This window comes from Alligator mississippiensis, chromosome 8 (assembly GCF_030867095.1).
Source record: "Alligator mississippiensis isolate rAllMis1 chromosome 8, rAllMis1, whole genome shotgun sequence".
NCBI lineage: Eukaryota > Metazoa > Chordata > Crocodylia > Alligatoridae > Alligator > Alligator mississippiensis.
In genome coordinates this window covers 62,919,201-62,946,848 of record NC_081831.1, presented here as the reverse complement: position 1 = coordinate 62,946,848, position 27,648 = coordinate 62,919,201, and the positions used below count along the sequence as shown (strand labels likewise).

Genomic DNA, 27,648 nt, shown 5'->3' with positions numbered 1-27,648 from the left:
ACTCCCATACGCAAAAGTTAGGCACTGTCCCTGCCCCAGGAATTTACATTATCATCTGGAGAGACAATGTTTGGGACAGACAGAGGGACTAGTAATTTATATCACAATAGATTCTTGGCCACTCAAAACTTTCTGTCACAAACTAGGATTGAATTCAGAACACCCTTTTTCAAAAGCACAAGCCCCTGCCACCTGCAAATCTCCCTCAACACTATCAAGCCCATGACACACACTTAATGAAAGAGAGCAGTGGCACTTAGCAGTGCACACTGCTATGAAGGTAACTATTGCCCTTGCTGTTGCCACAAAAAGCTGCTGGTCAAAACACCTTTATATTACCTGGCTAACATCACAGTATTTAAAAACTGACTGGCTATCATTGCCATATTACTTCATGTCAGGTAGGGATATATGTGGTCACTCATTTACTTTTTAATATTTTTCATTTAATATTTTAATAGTCAATATTTCATGCCTATTTTGCCAAGGGCATATTTTTCTATGCTATAAAGGCGAAACAAAAAAAAAACAGCTCATTTTATTAGTTCTCAGAACTGATATTGCCAGCAAACACATATGGTAAAGCATTAACTTTTTCCTGAAAACACTAGGAAGGCTTTTTAACTCTTCAGCCTCTTCTTGAGTCCACAATTAAGCCAACTAATCAAAGAAGGAAGAGTAAATAACACTGGGTGGCCACAGCTTATGTTGGTTAAGGATATGAGTCTCTACCGAGAAAGAGCTGAGCTTAACTTGAACTTAAAGCAAAGAAAATCGGTTGTAAATATTTATCTGAGCTGTTTTAGACAAACTCTTCTTCACATGGTGTTTTACTAATTGTTTTTTCCCTTTTTCCCAACAGAAACTCAAACCAAACCCAAACATTTCTTAAAATATGCAGTGCCTGATGGTGCTCAGTCACAACAGATGGACGTGCTGTGGGACCCTACCAGTATAAGATGTTCCATATAAAGGAGCTTGGGAGGGAAAGAACTAATTTGCCAACGGCCAAGTGCGTTTTCCAGGAGACATGACCGGGAAAAGTTTAACTCACATTATTATGCTCTTTGTTGTTGCCTCAGCTCCAGTGGATTATTAGTTCCTGCAGAGATGTCCTCAGGATCCCTGGAGCAATCTTAAAAAATGTACACAAAGACGGGCACCCTTGAAAGAATAATGGCTGTTTTTGCTTCAGGCAATGCTCACACACACTGACCTCTGCTTACAGGTAACACAGACCCTGGGGACCATGGGAAGGTTTAGATCCAGATGAAGACAACCTGGTTGGCACCTATGGACGTGTCCAGATGAGCATGGTCGTGTGGTATGTGGCACTGCAAACATGTTTGCAGCACCACATGCCGTAGAGTCCGGAGGTCTCCATGCCGCAAGGGCATGCTGCCCAAGTGTGTGCTGCTGTTTTTTTCCCTATAGTTTGTTTTTGACCCCTGGATATCCTTGGCTGCAGCTCTGGGAGGCTCCCAGGACCCCAGGTAAGGCTGCTGGGGCCAAAACAGTGCTGGCTCCAGCCTCCCCTACATCAGTGTTTCCCAACGTTTTCCAGTCCAAAGCACACTTACATTAATAAAAATTTTCCGTGGCACACCTGTTAAAGCATTCCCCATACTCATACCTATTGTAGCTCACTTCCATGGCAAAATTCCACGGCATGCCTGTTCATTTTCGATGGCACACTTTTGTGCTGCGGCACACTGGTTGGGAAACACTGCTCTATGTTACCCAGGGCGAATATATATATTGCTGCATGCAAAAGTGCGCGTGGCACAGGCATTCCCTAGGGACAAGAAGTGGTGGTGCAAGGTGCACCGCTGCTACTTGTCCCCAGGGAACCAAACATCCACACACATCTGGACGTACCCTGTGTGTCTAATGACATTGAATTGGAGTCCCAGCTCAAGCATCACCAACATTGCAATGTTCTGTTCTGACCGGTTTCTTGTAAACCCAGCTGGACTGTATGGGAAGACTGGGAGTCTACGAATCACCTTTTACTACAGGGCCCTGCAAGAGACTCCGGGCTTCAGGACTTGTTCATTCTGCTGTAGTATTGTCACATGAGCAGCCTGCCTGCACATCAGCACACAGTGCTGCTTGTGTCTTGGTGCTACATTACTGGGAGTCCCGTTTAAAACAAATCCAGGACTCTAAATGCCCAGCAGAGTGCTTTTGGGAACTGTAAATGACTTGCAAACTTAGGTGCAGGTGCTTGCCACCAATCTCTAACACTGGGCAGGAGTTCATCAGTCCTTAACAGGAGAGCAAGACCAGCTACAACTAGTACTTATTGGTTCTATTGTGTTAGTCGTTAGGAGCTTGGTGGAGCAGGAACCCCTCATGATAGATAACAGATGGCTAGATAACAGCTACTGCTTCATTGTTATCTGGTTTCACAGACAGCAAGATGATTCCTGATGAAATAGAGGTACAAAGGAAGCCAAAGTCCAGATATTTCCAGGCTGCAGCCCCTTGGTGCAGTGGTGATGGAAAGAATTTACGATAATTATGGAAGACTTTGCTACTAAAAATATTCACGGCTCTATTTTTCCTTGAAAATCTGAAAGTTCAGCACAAGGGTGTGTGCGCCTATATATTTTAGGACATCCAATTGGAATAGAAGAGCATCCTGTGCAGAAAAATAAAGATACAACAGCCAATTATGTCCTTGACAACTCTTAATGGTTAAATTTAGTTTTAGAATTGTTTATTTCCTTTAACAAGTAGCCAAGTGAGGCCTTATTTCTCAGCCTTATTCCAAAGCTTTTGGATCCAGTTTTTACAGTCTTGCTTGTATTTTTCTGTCTAACTGGGGTATTTCGTTCTGTTGTATTTTTTTCAGCTCTATGACCCACTTGTTTTGTGGGGAATATGGAGGGGTATATGGTACAGTTTCCCCATAATCCTTAGATCCTATTGCTGTTGCTCACATTCTGTACTGTTATTGCTTAGCACCCAGAGGCTTTAGGGTGCAGACAGAAGTTACATTTGTTGCATGGTTGGCTCCCTGAAAGCACTCTACAGCTGTGCCCTTATAGAAGTGCATGGCAGAAGAGCACTTTAAAAGTGCCTGATTGTACGACAGTCTGAACCCTCATTAAATGAGGGCTCAGATGAAAGTGTTCTGAAGTAGAGAGCCTTCATTAACATCTGTCAGCCTGTGCTGGGAGCAGGGCTGGGCTGATACAGCGCAGCCCCACCCCCAGTGCTGTCTTCAGAATGGGAGGGGGAGAAGGGAGGGGAGGGAGTTCTGTATGGGGCTCCATCCACCCACTCCACCCTCCAGCGCAGGTTGGGCAAACCCCAGATTGAGCTCCTTCTTCTCCCTTCCTCCCTTCCCATTCTGAAGATAGCACTGGATCTGGGGGGTGAGGGGCAGACCTAGGGGAGAATGGCTGTAGCTGCTCCAAACTGGATCTTAATCTCCAACCCCCTGGAACCAACAGCAAATGTCTGTTGGGTCATGGGAAATGCTGTAACTCATGGTGCTTTGTGTGAAGTGCCATGAGTTACGGCTGGGAACTGCATATCTGTCAGCACCCTTAGTGAGAATTAGGACGTTATACAAACTCAGAATAAAAAATGAACTGCTCCTCCAATGAGGCTATCTTCCTAACGAACAACAGCTTGAACATTTTCCTTCATTTTTCTTGCATGTGTCACTTGTTCAGTGTCTTCAGTTAGAGGATATTTTTTTTGGTGAGAGATGAACCACTTAGTGCTTGAGTCTGATCTCACTGAAGTCAAAGTGTAGCCATTGAGTTCAATGAGACTGGGCCTACTGCATTGGGAGATTACATTCAGATTAGCACCCAGAAGTTTGTCCTCTCTTTATCTGTCTGCAAAGCTAGGCTGTGATTTTCACCTCCTTATTACAGCAGTGAATCACAAACTGGTTGGCACTAAAGTATTAAAAAATATCTTAGAATGTCCCTATTTTTCCTGCTTTTGGCCAAGTTAGAATACAGCAAAAGAAAGTCCTGGGATGGGATTACATTGCTTTCCCATCTAGCCCTAGATCAGAAGCCTGCAAGCAGCAGGAAAAGTAAAACAACCTTATCTGGTAAACTTATATGAACATTTTTTTTAACCTGTATGGAGGTCATAAGCTCCTGTAGGCCTGGGTTCAAAGTTTGGACTAGTTCTTACTCTATTTAGATCCTATCCCACCTCCCCATGATCTACATGTATTATCACTTGATATCTCTGAGAATTTCCCACTGTAAACGAATGGTCTATTCTCTCCTGTTGAGCGCGCTGTTGTTTTTATAGCATTTGGCCTTGGGTACTAAATGTCATATGTTTGTTATAGGGTGGTGTAGGTGTTTTGTGTCTTGTGATATGTGAGGTGGAAGGAAATGAGAGTTAATTAACAGTTTCTTGTGATTGAGAGTGACTGAACTTGATGGCCCAGATCCCTTGCAGTCCTATTTTGTTGTGCTTTTGCCTTGTACCATTGTATTTACATGCCTCACATGGAATAGCTCATCTTTCTTCACACAAGTCTCTTGTCCTCAAAAAAGATTTCCCAAATGCGGGCAGACTATCCTTATAGTAAACTTGCTTTATTCTCGTCCCTGACCTCAGGCACATCTGGTTACCTGGGAAACTTAAGAAATTATCTCTTGCTTCTTTAGTTGTGAGTGGGTCTCTGTAGCTTTTCACATGTATGTATTATTTTTACTGCCAAGTCTGAATTCTTTCTGATAATATGCCATAATACAATTTCAGAGCAACTACTGAGAAGCTCTGCATTAAAAAGAAATTCAAACAGACTTTAAAATGTTTAAAGAGGACTGATATTTTGCAATAGAAGCTCCTACTGTAAAGTCGGATGTATATTTAACAATGGGAGGGAACTTATTGGATTTTAGTGTATAAAAATTCATCACTGAGGCCAAAGTAAATCATGAATTGTGGGTTTTTTAATGCAAATAAATATTTGGCAAAATGAAAAGTTTGCATAGCAGCCAAGCTTAAGGGATGGAAGAATGTAACACATTCCTTTGTATCTTTAAAAGTACCCTGTATTTTCTCTTGGTACAATCTTCTCCATGGCTTCTATACTAAAAATAGAAAGGTGTAGACAACTGGACATGAAAGCAGGATTATTTTGTGCCATCATAAGCATGGGATCTGAAGTACAGTCTCAGTCTTGCTTTCCCCCCTTACTAAGAGTGGATGGGGCCCTACATTACCATATGGTAGAATAGAAAATTATATACCATTTAAGGGAGAAAAGAGGTCTGCAGTGAATATGATGTGAGGCATTAATGCTTCAGGTCCATTGGACATATGATCCCTTCATCCAACCCACTTCCCCAAGATATCAGATATCTCATGCTCCACCACTAAGATGTCTCTAGAGCTTAGCACGCTGAAGCACCAGCACCAAATGCACTCTATACAGCACCATCAGTGTTACTCAACCCTGCCTTGGGTAAGGCTCAGAGGAAGTTCTATCGCCACAAGCCATTGAATCTGTCAGCTGAGACTACCACGAAATTACTCAGTTAATGCTATTTGTGCTAGTGGGTTGGGTGGTGTGGAGACACTTAACCGTTAGGAACCAGGCTGAGATTCTCCAGCTCATTAGATCCACACATCCTTTCTCCAGTTAATAAATATAGCCTTATTCCCCTGCTAGAATTTCCCCAGCTGTATTGCAGATACGTGACTGCATCATGGCTCTTGTGAAAGGTCATGAGGTTTATCTCATGAATGAATTCATTGCAAAGGGAGTTGTTCTGTGGGTGACAAAGTCCTCCTCGCTTCTGCATGACCTGCGAACAGAAACGCAGTGGCCCTGGTACCCATGAGTAGATACACATAGTAGATATTCTGACTTTTGTGCATCTCGTGTATTTACATTAGCTAAATTATTTTATTTGCATCTTGGCAATGGAATAGAGCTTGAAGAGAGGCAGCTCTGGGCATCTGGATTTCATTAGAGCTGAACATTAATCCCTTTATGCCTTATAAGCATCACATTAGTGTTATATAGCTTTGGATTTGCTAAATGGCACTCTCAAAGCTGGAGAGATGGCGGATAGAAAAATGGACTAATCAGCAGTGACCCTTGCAACACACACACACACCATGAAAGGATCTCTCCTTCTTGCATCACTCTCTCACCTGATACCACCAACCAGTATCTGGATTGCTTGAATATTTACTAGTAATGTCAAGCCTTTAAAGCCTCCTTGAAACTTGGGAGAGGCTGAAATTGAAACAGATAATTCAAGTACTTTGAAGGTGGTGGAAAGGAGTGCAGCATATCAGAAGCCAAACTAGGATCCAAACTGCATCAACTCCAATGGAGTTATCACTGTCAGCATAAATAAGAAGAGTATTTGGCCAGAGAGGTTACATTTTTTGCCAGTTTTTGAAGTGCCAGGAGTCATATAAGATGGAACAATAAAAAGCAATTGGAGATACAACATTATGCCGGTAACTCTCAGACCTCCCACTCCACCCTTGGCCTTTCACTGTTGCTTCAAAGTTGCTGGATGAATCCATTAAAAAAAAAGGTGTAAAGAAGAAGTAGGAAATGACTGAGAATGGGACCCTGGGAGATATTAATAATGAAGGAAGGGAGGAGGAAAAGTTGATCAGGGAAATGTAGAGGGAGTGCTCAGAGAAGGCAAAAAACGTTTGAGAGAAAATAGTCCAGAAGGCTGAAGAGGAAAGTGAGCAAAAGGGGTCAGTTGAGGTTAGCAAGAAAAGAGCACATGGCATCTGATTCAAAGACTTTGGACTTATTGGCATTGTTTATATCAAAGAGCTTCCACTTTAAAGTGATATAAAGGTAAATTTTGCCCTTAACCTGCTATAATGTGTTGAGAAACAGCAGAATAGGAGATAAAGGACAACCAGTGACTAGACTGTTCTAATAAAGTCCATCACAAGAGACTAATAGTTCTCACAAGAAACTAGCTGCTGCTTTTGATCACAGAAGCTCATACCTAGGTAAAGGTACAGATGAAACTCAAAACCTGAACCACTGAAATGAATGATAAAATCCTATTGATTTCTGTGAAGCTGGAATTTCACCCTAGTTTTTTGTCTGAACTGAAACAACTTCTTCAGTAATACAGACTAAAACAGGCAATTTATGCACTATTAATGTTCAATATGAAGATACACTAGTTGAGGGCAGGAAGAATTTTGCTGCCAGGGATGGACTTGCACAGAGTGGCACTGTGAAGAAGGGAATATCTTTTTCAAAATACATCTATTAAATGTTTTGCATTCAAAAGCTTGTCCCATTGGACTAGATGATAACTGGTCCAATAAAAGATATCATCCTAAGAAATCCTTGCCTTCACTCTATTGGCCATTCTTGAAGAAAGGATGCCAGACTGTGGGACTATGGGGTTACTTTGGTGTATCAACTCCTATGTGTCAATTCTTGGTGTGAGATGAAAAAGGTTATCAATGGGCAACAGAAAAAATATTCTATTTAATGACAGTTCTGCTTCTACTCTTACTTTATTATCCATCTTCTACTTTTCCGTGTTTTAATTTTTTTCAATCACTCTGACCATATGGGTGAAAACAGGATGGATGGGGTAAAACTGGGCACAGTACTGTAGCACATTATGGGATGCAGATGGCTCCAGAATGAGGGAAACAAACCTCCCCGGAGAAGTTTGCTGATCTCCATCGCTGGGGTAACATAACTCCACATTTAAATCACTCCCTCAGGGGTTTTGCTTGGATTAGTTTTCTTTTCTCTGAGCTCTTTGCAATCTGACAACATTTCTTGTACAGAGGTGTCCAGAACCAAATATAATATTGCAACTGCATTTGCACCAGAAGGACTATATTCGGAGACGGGATAGCAGTCATTTAGTTGCTACTGCTTGTTATAGTTGTTATATTCTAGGCATGCTAAATAGCTTCTTTAGGTCTAAGTAGCAGCCACCCCTCACTTTCCCCTCCCTTCGCTGGCTCACTCACACCCACCCAGCCACCCAACCACAAAGCTCTTTGGCTTGCAGCTTCTTCAATAAAGCCCGCAGGCAACTCCAAAACCAAAGCAAAACAGATATTTCAATGGCAATTATCAAAAATAAGGTTTATCACAAAAACATCCTGTTTTCTTTCTGATTTTCTCTCTCCCCCATTGCAGGCGTGACCCCACCCTGCCTGTTTTCAGCGGGAGTAATTGTGGGCTCCGGGTTTTGGAAACTTTCTCGGTCACTTTTCAAATCCTTATCTGAACAGCTTGTTTGTTCACTGCAGGAAGGCGGGGGGATGAGTAGGGTGAGAGAACAGGGCGAGAGAAATAGAGTCATAGACCCTCCCTCATACATATTATTCATCCTCCTTTCCCCTCTTTAAATCACAGTCTCTTACAAGCTCCATGGAAGTGGAAAACAAGAAATAGCATTGCTTCTCTATCACAAAGACTGAAAAATTACCCTGGAAATATCAACCTCCCAGCAATGATGGGCATGGTCATGTATTTCTGCCCTGCAGGTTTTCCACATGCCAGTAAAAGGCATATGTGATGCTTTGGGATACGGTGAAAAGGGTACCTCTAACCACAGGCACACAAAGATGGGAATTTGACAACTGCATCTCCATCTGCCATCTAGAGACAATGATATACAGATCAGGCCACTTCGTAGGTACCATTTCTAGAAGACCACCCCTAAATGTTATTGGCCAACCACTGGACTAGCACCACTTGACAGAGAAACTGGCTGATTTGCCCAATGATGCTACATGGAGATGGGAGTTCTGGAAGGAGTAGTAGTGTACTCTAGGTGCGAACAGTATGGGAGTGAGTGACTGTGTATAAGGTAGGTGTATATGGGAATGTACAGGGGTGTGTGCTGGTACAAGGTGGTATAGGTGTAAACGTGTGTGTTTGTGAGTGTATATGTGTACTGATGTAATAGAAATGTATGAAGATATGACTGAATTGATGTAGACAAAGAAATGAGTGTCAGGTGTGGGTATGCTAATATAGTACATTCTCCATGATTGCATTTAGGTCTGAGAGGCTGTAACCTGCATAACTGTCTGTCTGAGCACAGCAAATGAGCAGTTTCCTCTTTCCTTTCTGGTAGCAGATGCTGGTTGTATAAAAATAAGCCATTTGAAGCAGACCAGAACAATCAGTAACCAGACCCAGTGCTTTCTCTAAAGGTGCCCCTGTATGAAAAAGTGCTAGCTTGCTAATAAACCATTTTTTAAATGCACATATTTTGAAAAGTGAGAGGCTCATATAATATATGGATGAGGACCAATCTCTTCATGGCTAATCAAAGAGTGGCTCTAGATCTTCAGGCTGCTATCATTTAATATACTCCCCAAAACACATTCTGAGCAATTTTCATTTAGGATAGAAGCTTTTGGACCGGAATCCGGATAGCAGGATGAACCATAAGACACCAGACCAGGCAATGTCAGCAGCTTCTTGTTCCCAACGCCTGCGGAGCTAGACACAATGAAGTGATGCAAACAGGTGAAGAAATCAGGTGTTCAGATACTGATCTCAGGCTTCTGGCATCTTATAAGCCCATAAGAGAAAGCTTATAGGAACCTAGAGTATACAGCATGGAGTAAAAGCTAAGCCTCCTTCAGTATTAATCCTCAGGAAGACTCTATAGAGCATTTGAAAACACTTAACATTTAGTTGTTAAAATCCAAGGAGGAGCCAGAAACTGATGACAGTTGTGTCACCCATGCTGTCTGTGTGCTTAAAAACAACAGAAGGATTTAGCACAGAAAAGTTTGCCACATGGTTCAAGCTTTAATAACACAGCTCAAAGTTAAATAGCAATTCTCTAAAGACAAACTCAAAGCTGCGTATAAAAGCAAACTTGATACATGTACATTTTTCAGAGTCACCAGAGGGTGCAATTACAAAGAATCTTTCAAGAGCTGTTTAGTGTTTAAATGACTGTACAGACAGCTAGCTCTTAGAGAAATGCAGATTTTTAGTGGCTTGTTGGAAGGGGAGGCGGGTTGGAAAAGTGTGTGTGTATCACTAGTGATGTTCCTTCCTGCCTTAGTGCGTCGTTGACTGAATCCATTATTAGCTGGAGGGCAACTCTTGTCGTATACAGTCATGCAAGCCAGGAAAAACATCACATAGGGTCAACACAATACATTATCTAAGGCATGTTAGATTGCTAAAGCAATATTTTCGGGGGGGTGGAGGAGGGGGATACTGGGTACTATGTCAGTTCAGAGTTTGGACATATTATAAAGTATATGATTTGGCTTTTGTTCATAATCTATACCCTTATTACTAGTGCTTTTGTTAATTAAAAAAAATTACTAAAACCATAGAAAAATAAGCTGGTAGCAGACAGCTGCAGAGCTCTGATGTATTTTTAGCAGCTCAGAGGATAAAAATCAGTTCATAGTAACCATGTACTTGCAGGACATCAGGACAAGGCATATGTGCCCTTGCTTGTCCAACTATCCAGCTACTGCCCATGATCTAGTGGCAAAGAAAATGTGCTCTGGATCCTGGTCCCTCAAACACATAGGTAGTGTACAGTAGGTACTATCAACGTAACAGAATTGGGAAGCTAAATTAGAGGCATTAGAAGATGCAGAATCCTACTAGGAAAATGAACATTTTCATAAAGACCATTCAAAAGATAGGAGGGGACAGAAAAGTTCTCTAGGTAGGATATGCTCCTAAAAGCTTTCAGAGAAGCAAATGCAGATGGCCATCTCTTCTCCTTCCCATGCTGGGCTCTCAGACCTTTAACTGAATCTTTAAAAAATGAACCAGGCACTTGCAATGATACAGGACTCTAGATTTCATAGCACTTTCGGAAGCCCTCGAGTCCCTTCACAAATGACAGGGTTTTTTTACCTTCTCAAGATCACTGCTAGGTAGGCAATTAGTATTATTATTAGAGAATGCCAAAAAACTTTTTTCAAGCAGTTTTCTGTTGACTGCTTAAAAAATTCTCTCAGAAGAAAACTGACATAAAAATAAAAATATAATAAAAATGTGCAGAAAAACTGTATTTCATAAAATGATAGAGTGCTGTTCATCTGAGAGCCCCAACCTTTCATTTGAAATAGTATGCTATTATTATTTCATATTTTTATTTTATATTATTTCATGACAATACCATGCTAGTAGCCTATGCTATTATTTTTTCTGATATTGTATTTTTAAAAACAAAGGGCAGCTTCTATGCAGCACTCATTAAAACATCTTATTCTTTCTGGATCAAAGTGACTTCCATTTCATTATAATTAAATGCAGGTTAAGAGAGGATATTTCAATGCATGCTAAGTAGCAGCTGCTCTTGATATTAAAAATATAAAAATAAATACAATAAAATAATAATAGACCATTCCAACTCATGTGATGTCATGAAAAAATATAAAAATGAAAACCCCATGCAATAAACTTCCAAACAAAATCTTCCGATCCTGATATGATTATCCTCTAACAGAAAATGGGTTTGAAATTCCAGTTTTCAGGAGGTTTTGAAAATATTTATTGCTTTCTTCCAATTCAAAACAACAACAAAAAATGCCACAAAATTGGGAAAAGTTAAAATTTTCCCCAAAACACAAATTTCATGTTTTAACTGGGTCGAGTTATTGCTCCTGCTTTACAGCTGGGAAAACTGAGGTACAAGTGAGTGAAATGATCAGGTAGCAGAATGAGGGGTGGGATGAAGCAGTCCTGGCTCCCAGTCCCCTGCTCTAAGCACCACTATCCAGCCTCTCCTTCCCTTCCAGCATCTCCCTGCCTCCCCCACAAAAAGGTTTCTGTTAAGAGGTATGGTAGGAAACATCATTCCCCCTCACCATGGAAGCAGTCCTGCCTAGCTCAGTAGGTGTGAAACTTTGCCTGGTGCTATGGATGGAGGGCAGAATTTTCCCAACAACTGAAACATCATCTGAATTTACATAGCTCTATGTCTGGTTTGATCCCAGTTATTAATTACTTTGGATGGATTTCCCCTGCCACTGAAATGCAGCCACTTCTGGAGTGGAACACATCAGCTGTTTCACAAAAAAGGATACTATTGAACAATTTAAAGTGGGAAGAACAAATCTGCATCCAACTGAACCTGTGGGTGGGATATGGGCAGGCACAATTTAAAAAACCCAAGGTAAATATCAGAATAGGAGACCTGGGCTAGCAGCTTTACTATAACATGTCAAGTGAGAAGTGCAGAAGTAATGAATAAAGAAGCATTTCAGATGTCTAGAATTCAGTGGGATTTACAATCCTCCCTTACACTCTCTATATTTGATGGTTAATATTTCTTTGTGCAAATGGAACAACATTATATCATGAAATGTATAGCTATATACCACTGGGGTCAGTGGGAGACCGACAAAAACCACACTTGGTACTTTCCAGATGTTAGGGATAATCTTTCAATCTTTCAGTTTTTAGATGTAAAACAGCTTAGTGGCTGACAGAGATTCATTGTGAATGTTAGTGCTCAGTGGTAGAGGACAGGGAGATATTTCTATGCCCTCCTATTGCAGATCTTTAATTGGGAGCAGCATAGGCAGGTAAGGCAGGTTACAAGCCAGATGAATAGCAGAGAAAGTTAAATCTGGTGTGGAAAGCATAACTCAGGACACATTAAAGGGAGTCACTGCAACTTGAAGATACTTAGAGGGAAAAAGTTTTCAGACAGCTAAACGAAGGGATGAATAAACACGGGCTTAGTAAACAGAGGTGATGGAAAGTAAAGCAAAGGGAGAGAGAAAAATGAAGCAGGGCAAGGAATGCATGGATGGACTAGGATTTGCTTCTAGCAGGGAAACCCAGGTCCTGTAGATAAAGCAGAATGTCCCCCTGAGCCTCAGACAGCTCCTGGGGCCCTGTCTCCCCTTTAACAAGCCAGACAGATACTTGCCTTGCCCCACTCCTGCATCCACAATCTCAGATCTTCTTCGCTCTGCCCCTTCGGCAAATTAGACTTCTGCTGAGGAGTCATCCTCCTGGCTGGGTGGCGGTCCTTCTTCCGTGTGCATGATTTATTCCCAACCTCACATGTTCACCTACAGACACAGTCAGAGGAGAGAGAGGTGCAGAGAGAGGGGGAAACCCAGGGAGGGGGCTTGTGACTGGGTATGTTTTACAAGTCCCAATTGTTAGTGGATCAGTCCATTAATCCTTGAGTTCTGAGCTGAGCTCCCAGCCCCCGGGCACGGGAGCGAGTGGAGCAAGTAACATTGCCTGCTTGCTTTTCCTGATCAGCTGAGACAGCATCCAGCTAAGTTGCTCCTCCTCACACTGCCTAAATAAGGACATTTACTCACAGTAGGCTACACTGTGCTCCTTTCCGAAAGCATTTAATGCTAAAAGTAACGTGGCTGTTCAAAGAAAACACAGCACAGAGTGAGTGGAGAAAGGGAACTTGAACTCAGAGTCGCAGGCAGCTGCTTGGGGCAATCCAGCGTGATAATGTCAGCGATGACCGGGGGATCCCACAGTATGGAAGGGAGATGCAGGAGTGCTGGTTTTTGCCCAATTAAAAGCCCACCTGAGGGCAGTGTGCTATTCATTCACAACAGAACTAGACACTTTCAATGTTCAGTTTTACAGAACCATTCTGGGCTGAGTGTTACTGAACCCTGATCCCTCCAGAGATGGGGAAATATGAGTTTAAAAGAGGACATTTTTTTGCTTACCTAGCCTAGATTTCCCACTGACTGGGCGCCTACCAGTAAAAAGAAACAGTTTGAATTATGAGGAAAGCACATTTCATTTTGGGCCCAATCCAAAACCATTCAAAAATGATAGATATAAAAGCTCCATTGGCTTCAGTGGGATGTGGATCAGGCCTGTATTACCTCCAAAAGTTTTCTAAAGCCCCACAAAGCTGGAGAATTTAGAGCAACTCCAAGCAATGCCCATTTTTCGCCTACTGAATCCTTCTGCACATTCCAGATACTAGGAAACAACCTGGTCTTTATTAGAACAGCAAAACCTTCCCCTAGCAAAGGCAGCCAGGCATTTCCCACTCTGTATTCTTTCCAGATAAGCTCAAGATGTGAAAGCAGAATGGAAAAATTCACACCACTGATGAAGCTGGGAGGAATGTCACGTTTCGGGGAGGGAGCGTACGTGAGACAAACAGTTGGGTTTTTACCTTACATATTTCTCCCCTTGCCAAGAAAATAAAAAATAAAACTTGGAAAGCAATTTGCACTGGGGAAAGAGTAGAGCCTCTGTTGAATACAAACATTTCCACTCAGGATAAAAATCTGCAATTTGTTCCAGAGTAGAAGCTCCGCGTATTTTGTTGCGACAAGGAAAACTGCACAGTCGAAAGCTAGTGGTAGAATTGTGCTGCTGGCCTAATTTTTCCTCCAAAGTGTAGTCTTTTTTGCAGAATAAAAATTCACAAGGTCAAAGTGAGGGGCAGATGTGACAGTGGGTGTCTGAGACTGTTTAGCACTGAAGACAGGTGCCTTTATCACCCCGCAACTGCTGCTGAGAAGACTCTTTTCTGAGCAGTCTTGAAGAGATCAGAACTTGAATGGGCCAAGAGTAATGAGCAAGGCTGCATGCGGGGAAGCCAACTCTCCTTCTAGGTCCTGGTTTAAGCATCTCAGCAGGGTGGTCGGGGGAAGCATGCCTGCCTGTGCCTATGCTATTTCAAAATACATCACCTTCTTGATGTTAGTGGGTAACAACTGTTCCCCCCAATGTCTTCTGCCTGAACACTGGCCTCTCCTACCTGGTTATCAGCTTTTCCTATGACCACCCTAGGACAGTACCTTTGCCACCCAAGCCCATGACTTCTCAAAAGTGGAACTCATACTTGATGGAGATATGAGACTGATGGCAGAGTACTGCCTAAAATGGCACCTTGAACCAAATACTTCCAAGAGTGTCTGATGTGTCTTCCATCTGCATAATGCCAGTGCTAAATCACATCTCCAGAAAACTGTTTTAAAAATCAAAACAAGGAATAACCTACTTGCTAAACTTGCAGGCTCCACAGGGGTGCCAATGCCTCCATACTACACTCATCTGCTCTGGCACTGTGTTACTGAGCTGCAGAAGACTGTGCCCCTGCATGGGCTCGTTCACACACAGCAAATGAGTGGACACCCAACTGCAAGCTACAGTGCATCTTGTGTCAGGCACATTGCACCCCATTGCACTCCCATGGTTACCAGTCCTCAGCAACATTGCTCCCCCTCATCTCTGCCACACAAATGCTGAAGTAAACTTACTAGTCAGACTCCGTGATCAGAGCCGTCCCTAGGGGTGTGCAGGGCCCAGGGCATATCAGCCCGTGTGGGGCCAGAGGGTGGTGAATGGCTGGAGTGGGGGGGAGGAGTGGGGGTGCCGAGGGGCTGGAGCAGAGGGCAAGGAAAGGGGGCTGAGCACCCGGAGCGTGGAGGAAGGTGATGAGCGGCTGGAGTGTGGAGCCGGCAGTGTGTGGCGGCCATGGCGGGGTCTGTACAGCACTGTGCACGGGGCCCCCCAAAGCATGGAACCCGGGGTGGTCACCCCGATTAGCCCCCCCATAGGGATGACCCTGTCTGTGATAATCCTATGCTGCCAGTGAATTGGGATATATTCCACCCACAACTAGCTTGCTCCCCTTAAGATGTCCACTATGGTCCACCCTTTCAAAACCCTTTGACTTTTCCTTACTTACTCAATGGCACAAAGAACAGTTAGCACAAGCACCAATCAATCACCACATCATCTCTGACCCTACAGTCAACCAAGATTTAACTGGCCATATTGCTATTGGGCACGTCTCAACTGTTTTCAAACTGGACAGGGTCACTGTGCCTCAAACCTATATCAATGGGGCCTTCACAATGACAGCAAATGTCCTTGTGTTCAAACCATGTCCCACACTGTTGACTTGTGTCCATTCCTGTGCTACTTGGTGGCCTTCAAGCTCTTCACACTGGTGATGACATCGCCTTAAGATGGCTGAAACAATATGACAAAACTGCATATGGTAAGTAAATAAATAAATAAATAAATAACAACCATCTCCACAAATCAGCCTTTGCTAACCCTTACAAATCAATCTCAAGCTTCATTTTGTTGTGGGACCTATAGGAAATCAGCCAGTTACCTGCGGCTCATCTGTTCATCAGTCGGGAGATCTGATTTTTTTTGTGGTTAAAATAAGATCAATACATCAATAAATACAGCATATTATTTGGAACCATCCCAACTGGCGGCTTCGGCAGTGGTGTCTCGAGGCAGGCTTCGGCTTCCTGGACCATGACCCGCACATCACGACGAGGGACATGCTCAGCTGGGATGGGCTTCACCTGTCCCCCAAAGGTAAGCGTATGTTTTCTTCTAGGTTGGCGGATCTCCTCCGGCGGGCTTTAAACTAGGCTCGTCGGGGGGAGGGGAGTACGAGGGCAGGGGAAGCTGTGGACCACCAAACCATGTGGCACCCACAAGGACAGCCCAGCCTGAAGAAGGAGAACATTGGGAACCTGAAAGCCATGGGGAGGCCAGCACAACAGAACAGGTAAGGAACAAGAAGGTAAGAAGCAATGGGCCCCATGGGACTGGGAGCGGGGGGGCAGCAAAGGCGCCAGTCGCAGGGCTCAAGTGCCTATATACTAATGCTAGGAGCATGGGGAACAAGCAGGATTAACTAGCGCTCCTGCTTGCACTAAACACCTATGACTTAGTGGGGCTAACAGAGACCTGGTGGGATTCATCCCATGACTGGGCGGTACATATTGAGAGCTATAGATTGTACAGAAAGGACAGGTCGGGGAAGAAAGGGGGGGGGGGGTTGCACTTTATGTCAGTGAGCAATATACATCAACCCTCATCAAGACAGAATCCGAGGCTGAGGAAGTAGAAGGATTGTGGGTTAGGCTACATGGGGGGCAAGGAGAAAGGGATTTGGTGGTAGGGGTGTTACAGACCCCCACACCAAGGGGAAGAAATAGATGCGGGGCTCCTGAGGCAACTCTCGGAGACCATAAAAGCTAAAGAGGCGGTAGTCATGGGGGACCTAAACTACCCGGACATCTGCTGGGAGACGCAGTCAGCAAGGTCCCATCGCTCACGCAGGTTTCTAACTTGTGTACAGGACCTCCACCTGACACAGGAGGTGTATGGTCCCACTAGGGGGAATGCTATACTGGATCTGGTATTGGCAACGGGAGATGACATGATAGGGGACCTCCAGATCGGTAGCTATCTGGGAGACAGTGATCACCTTATGATAGAATTCAACATAAGACGGCGAGTGGGTAAGGTAACTAGTAGGGTGAAAGTGCTAGACTTTAGGAAAGCTGATCTCATTGCACTCAGGCGATTAGTCAAGGAAGCACTGCAGAGTAGGAGTTTTGATGGGATGGGTGCCCAAGAAGGGTGGCTGTGCCTAAAGGAAACGATCCTTTGGGCACAAAGCAAGACGATCCCCGAGCGAGGCAAAAGAGGGAAAGGGGCCAGGAGGCTTCCATGGCTGACCAGAGAAATCCAGGGCAGCCTAAGGGCCAAAAGGGGAGCACATAAAAAGTGGAAACAGGGTGAGATCACTAAAGATGAATATACCTCCTCTGCTCGTGCTTGTAGGGAGGCAGTTAGGCGGGCCAAAGCTACCATGGAGCTGAGGATGGCAACCCAAGTAAAGGACAACAAGAAATTGTTTTTTAGATACATAGGGAGTAAAAGGAAGGCCCAGGGAGGAATAGGACCCCTGCTAAATGGGCAGAAGCAATTGGTGACAGATAGGGGGGACAAGGCTGAACTCCTCAACGAGTTCTTTGCCTCAATGTTCCTAAGCGAGGGGCACGACAAGTCTCTCACTGGGGTTGTAGAGAGGCAGCAGCAAGGTGCCAGACTTCCATGCGTAGATCCTGAGATGGTGCAGAGTCATTTGGAAGAACTGGATGCCTTTAAGTCGGCAGGCCCGGATGGGCTCCATCCGAGAGTGCTGAAGGCACTGGCTGACATCATTGCAGAGCCACTGGCGGGAATATTCGAATGCTCGTGGCGCACAGGCCAAGTCCCGGAGGACTGGAAAAGGGCTAACGTGGTCCCCATTTTCAAAAAGGGGAGGAAGGAGGACCCGGGCAACTATAGGCCAGTCAGTCTCACCTCCATCCTTGGCAAAGTCTTTGAAAAAATTATCAAGGCTCACATTTGTGAGAGCCCGGCAGGACAAATTATGCTGAGGGGAAACCAGCATGGGTTTGTGGCGGGCAGATCGTGCCTGACCAACCTAGTCTCTTTCTATGACCAGGTTACGAAATCAATCCTTTCACATCAGACCCATTTTGTGGAAAAAATTGAAATGTCAAGGTTTCCCACAAAATGGAAATTCCAGGCGTCTAACGACGGAAGGCACCAAAACACTCTATTGCGGAAATCCTTTGAAAGCAAAAGCACGTTGCTGGGACAAGGTACGTTTCTCTCTGGAATTATTTCTGTAGCTGCTTCCCCCATGTCAATAAAAACCATAAATACTTCATGTTGCATGGAACTGAAACAACCTGCCATGGCAGGCACCCAATTTTCCACTCTTCTGTTCCTTTCATGGAGAGCTTAGTATCTACTGTTCCTCTCTTAAAGCTATGCCATGCTGCGTGTCAAGTTTGCAACAATGTGCAAGAAAGACTGATGGATGATAAACACAGTGGCCTTTGAAAAGGAGGTTAGTGGAAGAGTGGAAAGCCTTTAATAATGCAGATTTTTGCTCTTGGAAATATCTTCACCATTTTTTATTCCTTTCTTTCTTTCTTTTTTTTGTTTTATTAGGTGAACATTTTTTGGGAAGCCATTGCTTAACACCAGTTTTGCCACCAATATCTTTCCAGGCCTTTTTTCAGGCCAAAACACATTGGCAAGGCCAATATTGGTTCCTTTAGGCATCTACTTTATTGTCTCATTGTACCATCTGGTAGGATCATTATATCACTTACCATATTTTTCCACCTTAATTAAAAAAAATATCCAGAAAATTCTGTGCTTGTGAAAGGCGCCAACTAGACAGCCATGGAAACAAAACATACTCTACAGCCACAAAACAGATTCAGGATGGAAGTTGGCCATGCCAGCTTCTACCCCATCATCTCACTAATATTCTTGAATCTGGGAGTGGAGCAACTGTTTCTTTGTGTGAAGGAGACATTCTGTCTCTTTAGTCTACTTAGGCCTCAACCTCTTCCTTGTGCCCTCAGTTAAACCAGTGAGTGGCAATTGTCTTACTGGTTTTATTCATGAAGCAACTAGTTTAACTATAATATATAAGACCAGGGTTTTCAAAAGACCCTACAGGAATTAGGTATCTAAATCCTACTGACAGTCAATGATGGCTAGGAGCCTAAAATCTATGGATGCCACTTCACCAACATCCCTATCACAGGAATATCTTGGCACACTACCTAAACTTAATTAAGAGATTTGTAAATGCCAGTAGAGGCTGGTCCAAACCCCTTCCATGCCTAACTTTCTGACACTCTCAGAAGTGGGGTCATGTTAGGCACCTATCTGACAGGCAGGGTAGTAGAAGTGGGGTCACACCATGCTGCTGTCTGACAGGCAGGATAGTTAGGACTTCTCATTAAGAGACATGAAAAGCAATTGAAGCCAAGTTTATTTACTTTGAAAAATTATTCTCATGTATGAACTTTCCTTTTGAAAGCTTTCAATTTGTACTACAGGGAGACCTGGCCTGCACGTGGAAGTCTGCATGTGGAAGTCTACTCATGAGTCGATAAGTCTACTCACCACTTGAAAGAATATTCCAAAGTAAACACATAATGAGCATGGGATACTTTCATATTTCTATTACTTTGAGAAACTGTGGTGCTATGGAACCCACTTTAGATATGTACCAAAAATAATCTGAGTTTGACAATATACTGTGGCCTAAACTACAATGTGCTCTGATATCTTCAGGTAGAAGGCCCAGGCTTGTAAGTATGTTTTCAGCAGTGCTGAACAGTGAGCATTCAAAAGTATGAATCAGACTCCAACATCATAAGATGGTCTTAAAAATTATGGAACTTAAAAATAAATATACTTGGGGTTCTTTTTATTTGCCTTCTGGTACAATCTGGCTGCCCAGCCTTTCTTCCCATCAGTACAAGTTAGAAATAATTATTTATTGCCAGGAAGAGATGTCGTCAATAAAATCATGACCCATGATGAAATCATAACTGAGTAATACTGGTCACTGCTACAAGTAATTTTATTCCTGACCATAGTCCCATTGGTTCCTCTGTGGAAGCAAGTTGCACCTTGGTTGGAATATCATAATCAGTGAGTAGTCCTCAATGGCTCTGTGTCTAATTGGGAGGAGGTATCAAGTGGGGTTCCCTCAGGGTCTGCCCTGGGACCAATATTGTTCAATTATCTTCATTAATGATTCGGTCCACAATCAACCATTTGGGATGAAATAACCGCATGCAAAAATACAGACTGAGGAATGACTGGCTTGACTGTAATACTGCAGAGAAGGACCTATAGGTTATGGGGGACCATAAGCTGAATAGGAACCAATAGCATCCTGGGTTAACAGGAGTGTCACTTGCAAATCAAAGGAAGAGGTTCCTCTACCCTATTCAGCACTGGTAAGGTCTCACCTGGAGTCACCTGGACCGCACACTTCCAGAGAGATGTGGACTGCTTGGAAAGAGTCCAGTGCAGGGCAACAAAAATGATTAGGGGCCTGGGAGACCAGACTTATGAAGAAAGGCTGAAAGAACAAGGGTTATTTAGCCTGGAGAAGAAAACACTCAAGGGGGATTTGATAACAGTTTTCAAATACCTGAAAGGTGATTATAGAGAGGATGGAGATGGGCTTTACTTTGTGGCTGTAAGGGACAGGACTAGGAGCAATGGCCTCAAGCTGTAGCATGGGAAGTTCAGGCTGGACATTTGGTGGAACTGTCTGACTGTGACAGTGGTCAGGGCTGGAGCAGGCTACCTAGAGAGCTTGTGCAATCTCCATCCTTGGGAACTTTCAAAAGCAGGTTAGGCAGATGCTTGGCTGGGATGGTTTAGTCAAGGATGATCCTGTCTTGAGCAGGGGGCTGGACTAGATGACCTTGTGAGGTCTGTTCTAGTCCAGCTTTCCCATGATCTTGCAGTAATACTTTGCAGAACTGGGTTATGAGTTTTCACTAATTCTACTGAATTTCCATATAGTAGAATGAAAATAGCTGTTTGCTGGGAAGCTATATTTACTTAGAACTGGTTACACATTTTTCTCAAAAACATTTTTCTCTAAATGAAAATATTCATAGAAAGGTTTCAATTTGCTTATTTTTTGAGTATGGGGAAGTGGACAAAACACTCTTACCTCAAAATCCAGCTTTAAGTTTCCATAAGAGAGAGAAATCAAAATACTCCCCCAGCCGCCCCAGTATTCATGGAAAATTAATACACGCACATATGCATATACTTTATGTATTTCAATCATTTCCAGTTTTAATATTTAAACTCTCAGTAGTAATCCAAAAAGCACAAATAGTTTAGACGAAATTAAGATCCGATACTCTGACAGATCTAATCAACGTGATGTGGATTAATAGGATGTCTAAGCACATGGTTTGTACATATGTATTGGTGAGTGCTTAGTGCAACTGAGCCCTGATTCTGCTAGGACCCTATGAGCACCACTGTAATAATAATAACAAGCACAGGTTTGGGAAAGAAACTGGTTTTATAACTCCCAAAAGAACTCTCCAATAAAATGCAGATTTCCTTTCTAAAGTGCTACCTCTATCCTAGCCTCATGAGCAGAAAAGGTTTTCCTCCTAATATCAGATCCCTATAAAAATATCTTTGAGATAAGTAACAGCCAATTTCAAAATATCTTTGAGATTAGCAATAGGCATGGGGAAAGTGGATGTATTACACCCTGACAATAGTCTTGTAGAGGTTACTTCTCTATTACGTTTCTTGACATTAATTTATGAGAGGAACAGGGTACCATGTTTTCCATTGTTTTACAGATTAATGATACAACATCAGCTCCCTGAACTGCCTCTTCTCAAACATTCACCCAAAGATAAACAGTGGATTCCAAATAAACCCATGAATGATGGTATTACAATCCAGGTCAATCTTTGTCAAAGAAAGTTCAGAATTGGAACAGCAGTTTCTCAAGAAATTTATTGCATCGTGTCAAAGCAGTTGTATAATGGATCAGATACGGGAAGAGAAGCAGATGAATCATGTGAAGGGCAACAGCATGAAAGCTGGGACACCGTTTCTTCAGAGTAGAGTGGGTACCATGGAATTAAAAAGGTCATCCCTTCATGGAGTGTCTTTGTCTGTGACTGCATGACTGCTGCCCATCATCTGCCTGTCTTTCTGAATCATTCCACAGAGTCTTTTTCATGCAGCATTCGTCTGAAATGTGAACACTTATAAAGTATTTTTGAAAGATATGAGCAATCCAAGCCAGCCATATTGGCTTCAAGCCTGGATATTATAGGGAGGAATTTCAGTCTTGGAAACCTGACAGCATCTATGGTCTCCAGGCCCCTGGTGTCTTTCAAAGGGGCATTGAATGTCAGTGCTCAGTTGAAACAGCCTGTTCCAGCAGGGAAATCTGTTTGCAAAAGATGAAAACCAACTTGCTCAATCTGTACTCCTCCAAGGAAATGTTTCCAAAGTCCTTCAAAACTGAGCAGCAAATCAGTTCACTTTCCTTCTCATTAGAGCACTAAAATAAATTGCCAGACAATGACTTTTCCAAAGAGCTGTGCCTCTTGAGAAAGACATGATTAGTTTGGAGGATTAGATTAAAGACCTCCCAAATTAACATACTTCCATTTCCTTGGCCCTCCTGTACTACAGCTACAACCAGGACTGTGTCTGCCTCTTTCTTATACATGAGGAAGGACCCTTGCTGCCTGAAAGCATGCCCACCAGCTCTCCCAACTATATAGAGGGTCTAATAAAAGATGTTACCCAAAATCTTTGCCACAGATACAATCAGTCAAGAAAACCATAAGTTGCTCCTCTGATGATGGTTGTTTGCAGCACTAATTTAGATTGTAGTGTAGATCAGACCTCCTGTAGCTAGAATAAAGTCTGGGATGTTTACCTGAATTGTGGTAAACAACCACAGTTTTGTCCACACCCAGATTGAAATGGATTTGTAACTGGTTCTGGAAACAAAATTGACTAAGTGGTACTTGCTGTGCACCCAGCTCCATGCAAGTCACTCAGTGATAGGCTGGTTAAAGGTGAACAAAGAAGGGTTCCTTGGCAGGTGGGTGTATTTATATTTACAAATTCATTTCCTGGATTCATTGTTTAATAGAATTTGTCAGTTAGTTCTGCCAAGGGAAAGGATAATGTGACCAATATTCCTAGGTTCCTGGCTTTGCCAAGGAATCAATACTCCAACTCATGTTCTAGGAAAGCTGTATAACCCAAACACTAGGGCTGTGCAAAGCTTTGGTCCCTGATTCAATTCGGCGGAGATTCAGCCCGATTTGGTGGCAGAATCTCTGAATTCAAATTGAATCAGAGGACCCCTTAATCTCTCTGAATTGAATGGGAACCCTCCGAATCAATTTGGAGAGATTTGGAAAGATTCAGAGAATTGGACATAGACATAGTTTCATAGATTTCGTAGATTTCACAGTTTAAAATGTTTTTTTTACATACCTCTAGGTAGCAGGGGCTCGTGAGTGCTGCAATGCTGGGGCGCATGGAACGTCCCCAAGAAGTGTGGGGGGACTCCCCAGTGTGCTCAGCAGCAGACCCAGAAGTGGACCAGAAGCACTTCCAGTACACTTCTGGGTCTGCCGGGGAGCAATCGGGGTGGGGGGGGCCCTCTGCCCCCCCGGCTTGGCAACTGGTGTCTCCTGGGTCTGGGGGAGCACCAGGGGTCCCCCTGTGGCTGATCACAGAGCTGGGGGGGGACCCCCAGCGTGCTCCCAAGTGAACCCAGAAGTGGACTGGAAGTACTTCCTGTCCACTTCTGGGTTCGCCACTGAGCATGTGGAGGGTCCCCCACACCTGTACTCCTATGGGACACTTCATGCACCCCAGCATCGCACCGATCACAAGCTACACCCGCTACCTCAAAACTTTTAATGCTGTGTCTATGTCCGAATCGCCGATTCTCCGAATCAGCATCGAATCTTCAGATTCAGATTTGGCCGCGTTGAATCAGGGACAGTGATCTGAATCAACTAATCGAATCACTGTCCCTGATTCGGGCTGAATCTGAATTGAATAGGGCTCACTTCAGACACTCCTACCAAACACTACATTTGCCATTTTACAGACTAGGTTAAGGAGAAGCCAACTTGACTTGCTTTATATTGTTCATGGGCTACAGATGACCAGAGAATCCAATTAGGAGTTAGCTGAGCTAATGCTGCGGTCAAGTCAGCAGGTTTCCCTGCACGTATGGCATTACACCACTAGCTAGTTGCACTATTTTGTCTTCCCCTGAAGCATTCGCTAGGCGACCTAGTGATCGATGGGAAGCTGGGTGACAGTGACCACGAGCTGATCACCTTTACCATCCGCCGAAAAGCTGGCAAGTCAGTCAGCAACACGGAAGTCCTTGACTTCAGGAAAGCCGACTCTGACAAGCTCAGGAGACTTGTCAGTGAGGCCCTAAGGGACCATGACCACAGGGAGAGGGGAGTTCAAGAAGAGTGGTTGCTCCTCAAGGGAGCGATCCTCAATGCACAAACTAAGTCTATTCCATCTCGGAGGAAAGGCAGCAAGAGGGCACAGCAGCCCCCCTGGCTCTCCAGGGACCTAGCAGACCTCCTGAGGCTAAAAAGAAAGGCCTACAAAGGATGGAGGATGGGAGTCAGCTCCAAGGAGGATTATTCTGCACTGGTCCAGTCCTATAGGGAGCATACCAGGAAAGCCAAGGTTGCAACTGAACTCCAACTAGCTTTGACCATCAAGGACTATAAAAAGTCATTTTTCAGATCTGTGGGGAGCTGGAGGAAAAGCAGGGACAACATTGGATCCCTGCTGAACCAGATGGGGCAAATGACAACTGACGCCCAGGAAAAAGCCAACCTATTAAATAGGTACTTTGCGTCGGTCTTTTATCAGTCCCATGGGACGCCCATGCCCACTACGGGACAGGGAAGTCTGGGTGAGGGTGATCCCCTGCCCTCCATTAATGCTGACTTCGTGAAGGAACTTCTTGAGAAGCTGGATACCTTCAAGTCAGCTGGCCCTGACAATCTACACCCCAGGGTACTCAAGAAGCTGGCGAGCATCATAGCCCAGCCTCTAGCACGAATCTTTGAAAACTCTTGGCACTCTGGTGTAGTGCCCGAAGACTGGAAGAAGGCCAATGTGGTGCCTATCTTCAAGAAAGGGAGGAAAGTGGATCCGGCTAACTATAGGCCCATCAGCCTGACTTCTATCCTGGGGAAGATCTTAGAAAAGTTTATTAAAGAGGCCATCCTTAATGGACTGGCTGACACCAGCATCTTAAGGGATAGCCAGCACGGGTTTGTTGCGGGTAGGTCTTGCTTGACCAATCTCATTTCCTTCTACGACCAGGTGACCTATCACCTGGACAAGGGAGAAGAGATTGATGTCATATATCTTGACTTCAAAAAAGCCTTCGATCTGGTTTCCCAAGATCACCTCTTGGAGAAACTGGCCAATTATTGCCTTGGGTCCTCCACGATCCACTGGCTGGAAAACTGGCTCCATGGTTGGGCCCAGAGGGTAGTAATTGATGGAAGTCACTCATCGTGGTGTCCTGTGACCAGTGGTGTCCCCCAAGGCTCTGTCCTTGGACCCATACTGTTCAACATCTTCATTAATGATGTGGACACTGGAGTCAGAAGCAGACTGGCCAAGTTCACTGATGACACCAAACTTTGGGGCAAAGCATCCACACCAGAAGACAGGCGGGTGATCTAGGCTGACCTGGACAGGCTCAGCAAGTGGGCGGATGAGAATCTGATGGTGTTCAACGCCGATAAATGCAAGGTTCTCCACCTTGGGAAGAAAAACCTGCAGCATCCTTATAGGCTCGGCAGTGCTATGTTGGCTAGCACTATGGAAGAAAGAGACTTGAGTGTCATCATTGACCACAAGATGAACATGAGCCTGCAATGCGATGCTGAGGCTAGTAAAGCAACCAAAACGCTGGCTTGCATCCATAGATGCTTCTCAAGCAAATCCCGGGATGTCATTCTCCCCCTGTACTCGGCCTTAGTGAGGCCGCAGCTGGAGTACTGCGTCCAGTTTTGGGCTCCACAATTCAAAAAGGATGTGGAGAAGCTTGAGAGAGTCCAGAGAAGAGCCACGTGCATGATCAGGGGTCAGGGAAGCAGACCCTACGATGACAGGCTGAGAGCCCTGGGGCTCTTTAGCCTGGAAAAGCGCAGGCTCAGGGGTGATCTGATGGCCACCTACAAGTTTATCAGGGGTGACCACCAGTATCTGGGGGAACGTTTGTTCACCAGAGCGCCCCAAGGGATGACGACTAGGTCGAATGGTCATAAACTACTACAAGACTGTTTCAGGCTGGACATAAGGAAGAATTTCTTTACTGTCTGAGCCCCCAAGGTCAGGAACAGCCTGCCACCGGAGGTGGTTCAAGCGCCTACATTGAACACCTTCAAGAGCAAAGTGGATGATTATCTAGCTGGGATCCTGTGACCCCAGCTGACTTCCTGCCCTTTGGGCAGGGGGCTGAACTCGGTGATCTTCTGAGGTCCCTTCCAGCCCTAATGTCTATGAAATCTATGAAATTCTCACAGGCTATTTCTGGAGACAGGACACCAGATTTGATAGACTATTGGCCTGATTTGGGAGAGGAAGGTCTATGTTTCTAGGCTGAATGATTATCTGTAGTACTGGGTATGAACGTCACCTGAAGGATCACAACACTCCATCGCTCCAAGTCAACATTACTTATGGAATACAGAGCTGATGCCTAGATCTTGTTCTCTAGCTAAATACCAGTTGGTTTATGCTATAGAAATATTACAATCAATGTACATTGCTCAGTCTTTTACTCCATTTATATTGCATTTCCTTCAGAAGAGCAACTAGCATCCTGTTTACCTGGTTGTCCTCAGTTGCAGCTGTACACAGGGCTAAAGACTATAAGGATTTCTCTATGAAGATTCTAATATCTCAAGGTAATTATGGTCATCCTTAAAGGCAGCATGTTTCCAAGTGGCAAAGTTGCTCTTTGCTTTCCTTCCTTGCTCCAAAGAACCTGTTTTATACCAGTTTATATTGTCAAGATCTGACTCTCTGAGGTATCACACATGAACAAATTTTCCTTACATTATCTCAGTTGTTGTTTTCTTATTCCTGATCTGTGTCCCTACACTGGTTTTGCACAGAAAAAAAACAGGATACCATAGAAGAAGTTGCTGTGAGGTAAGATATGTATCCATGCATGTTACCATTTATGAGTATAAATAAATGTGTGTAATCAGGAAATTGTACGTAAATATGTCTGTATGGGTGTGCATGAGAGCATGTATTAGAGATCTTATTCTATTGATATTCAGAAGGTTTCAGTCTTTAAAGAGGGAGCCACCAAAGGTGCCACATAAATGCATACCAACCAAGCAATTTGAAATGTATACTTACATTGGCATATTCATGTAACACCTTTAAATAATTGTAATACTGCTGGGTAAGTATCATGGGAGCACTGGGATACTGTGGTTGACAAGTCAAGT

The 27,648-nt window shown here is 43.9% G+C and overlaps 1 protein-coding gene and 1 long non-coding RNA gene across 2 annotated transcripts in view; one reads left to right on the top strand and one right to left on the bottom strand.

Annotated features, from left to right (window-relative positions):
* LOC132252160 (uncharacterized) overlaps positions 1-4,790 on the top strand; it is a 31,346-nt gene extending 26,556 nt beyond the window's left edge. The window contains exon 2 of the long non-coding RNA XR_009463983.1: positions 863-4,790. This is a non-coding gene — a long non-coding RNA (uncharacterized LOC132252160). The remainder of the gene's footprint in view (positions 1-862) is intronic.
* Positions 1-13,273, bottom strand: part of LOC102576946 (rho GTPase-activating protein 20) — a 53,322-nt gene extending 40,049 nt beyond the window's left edge. The window contains exon 1 of the mRNA XM_019487868.2: positions 12,888-13,273. Coding sequence (XP_019343413.1) covers positions 12,888-12,968 — 81 coding nt within the window. The 5' untranslated portion in view covers positions 12,969-13,273. The remainder of the gene's footprint in view (positions 1-12,887) is intronic.
* Between the last annotated feature and the right edge of the window lie 14,375 nt (positions 13,274-27,648).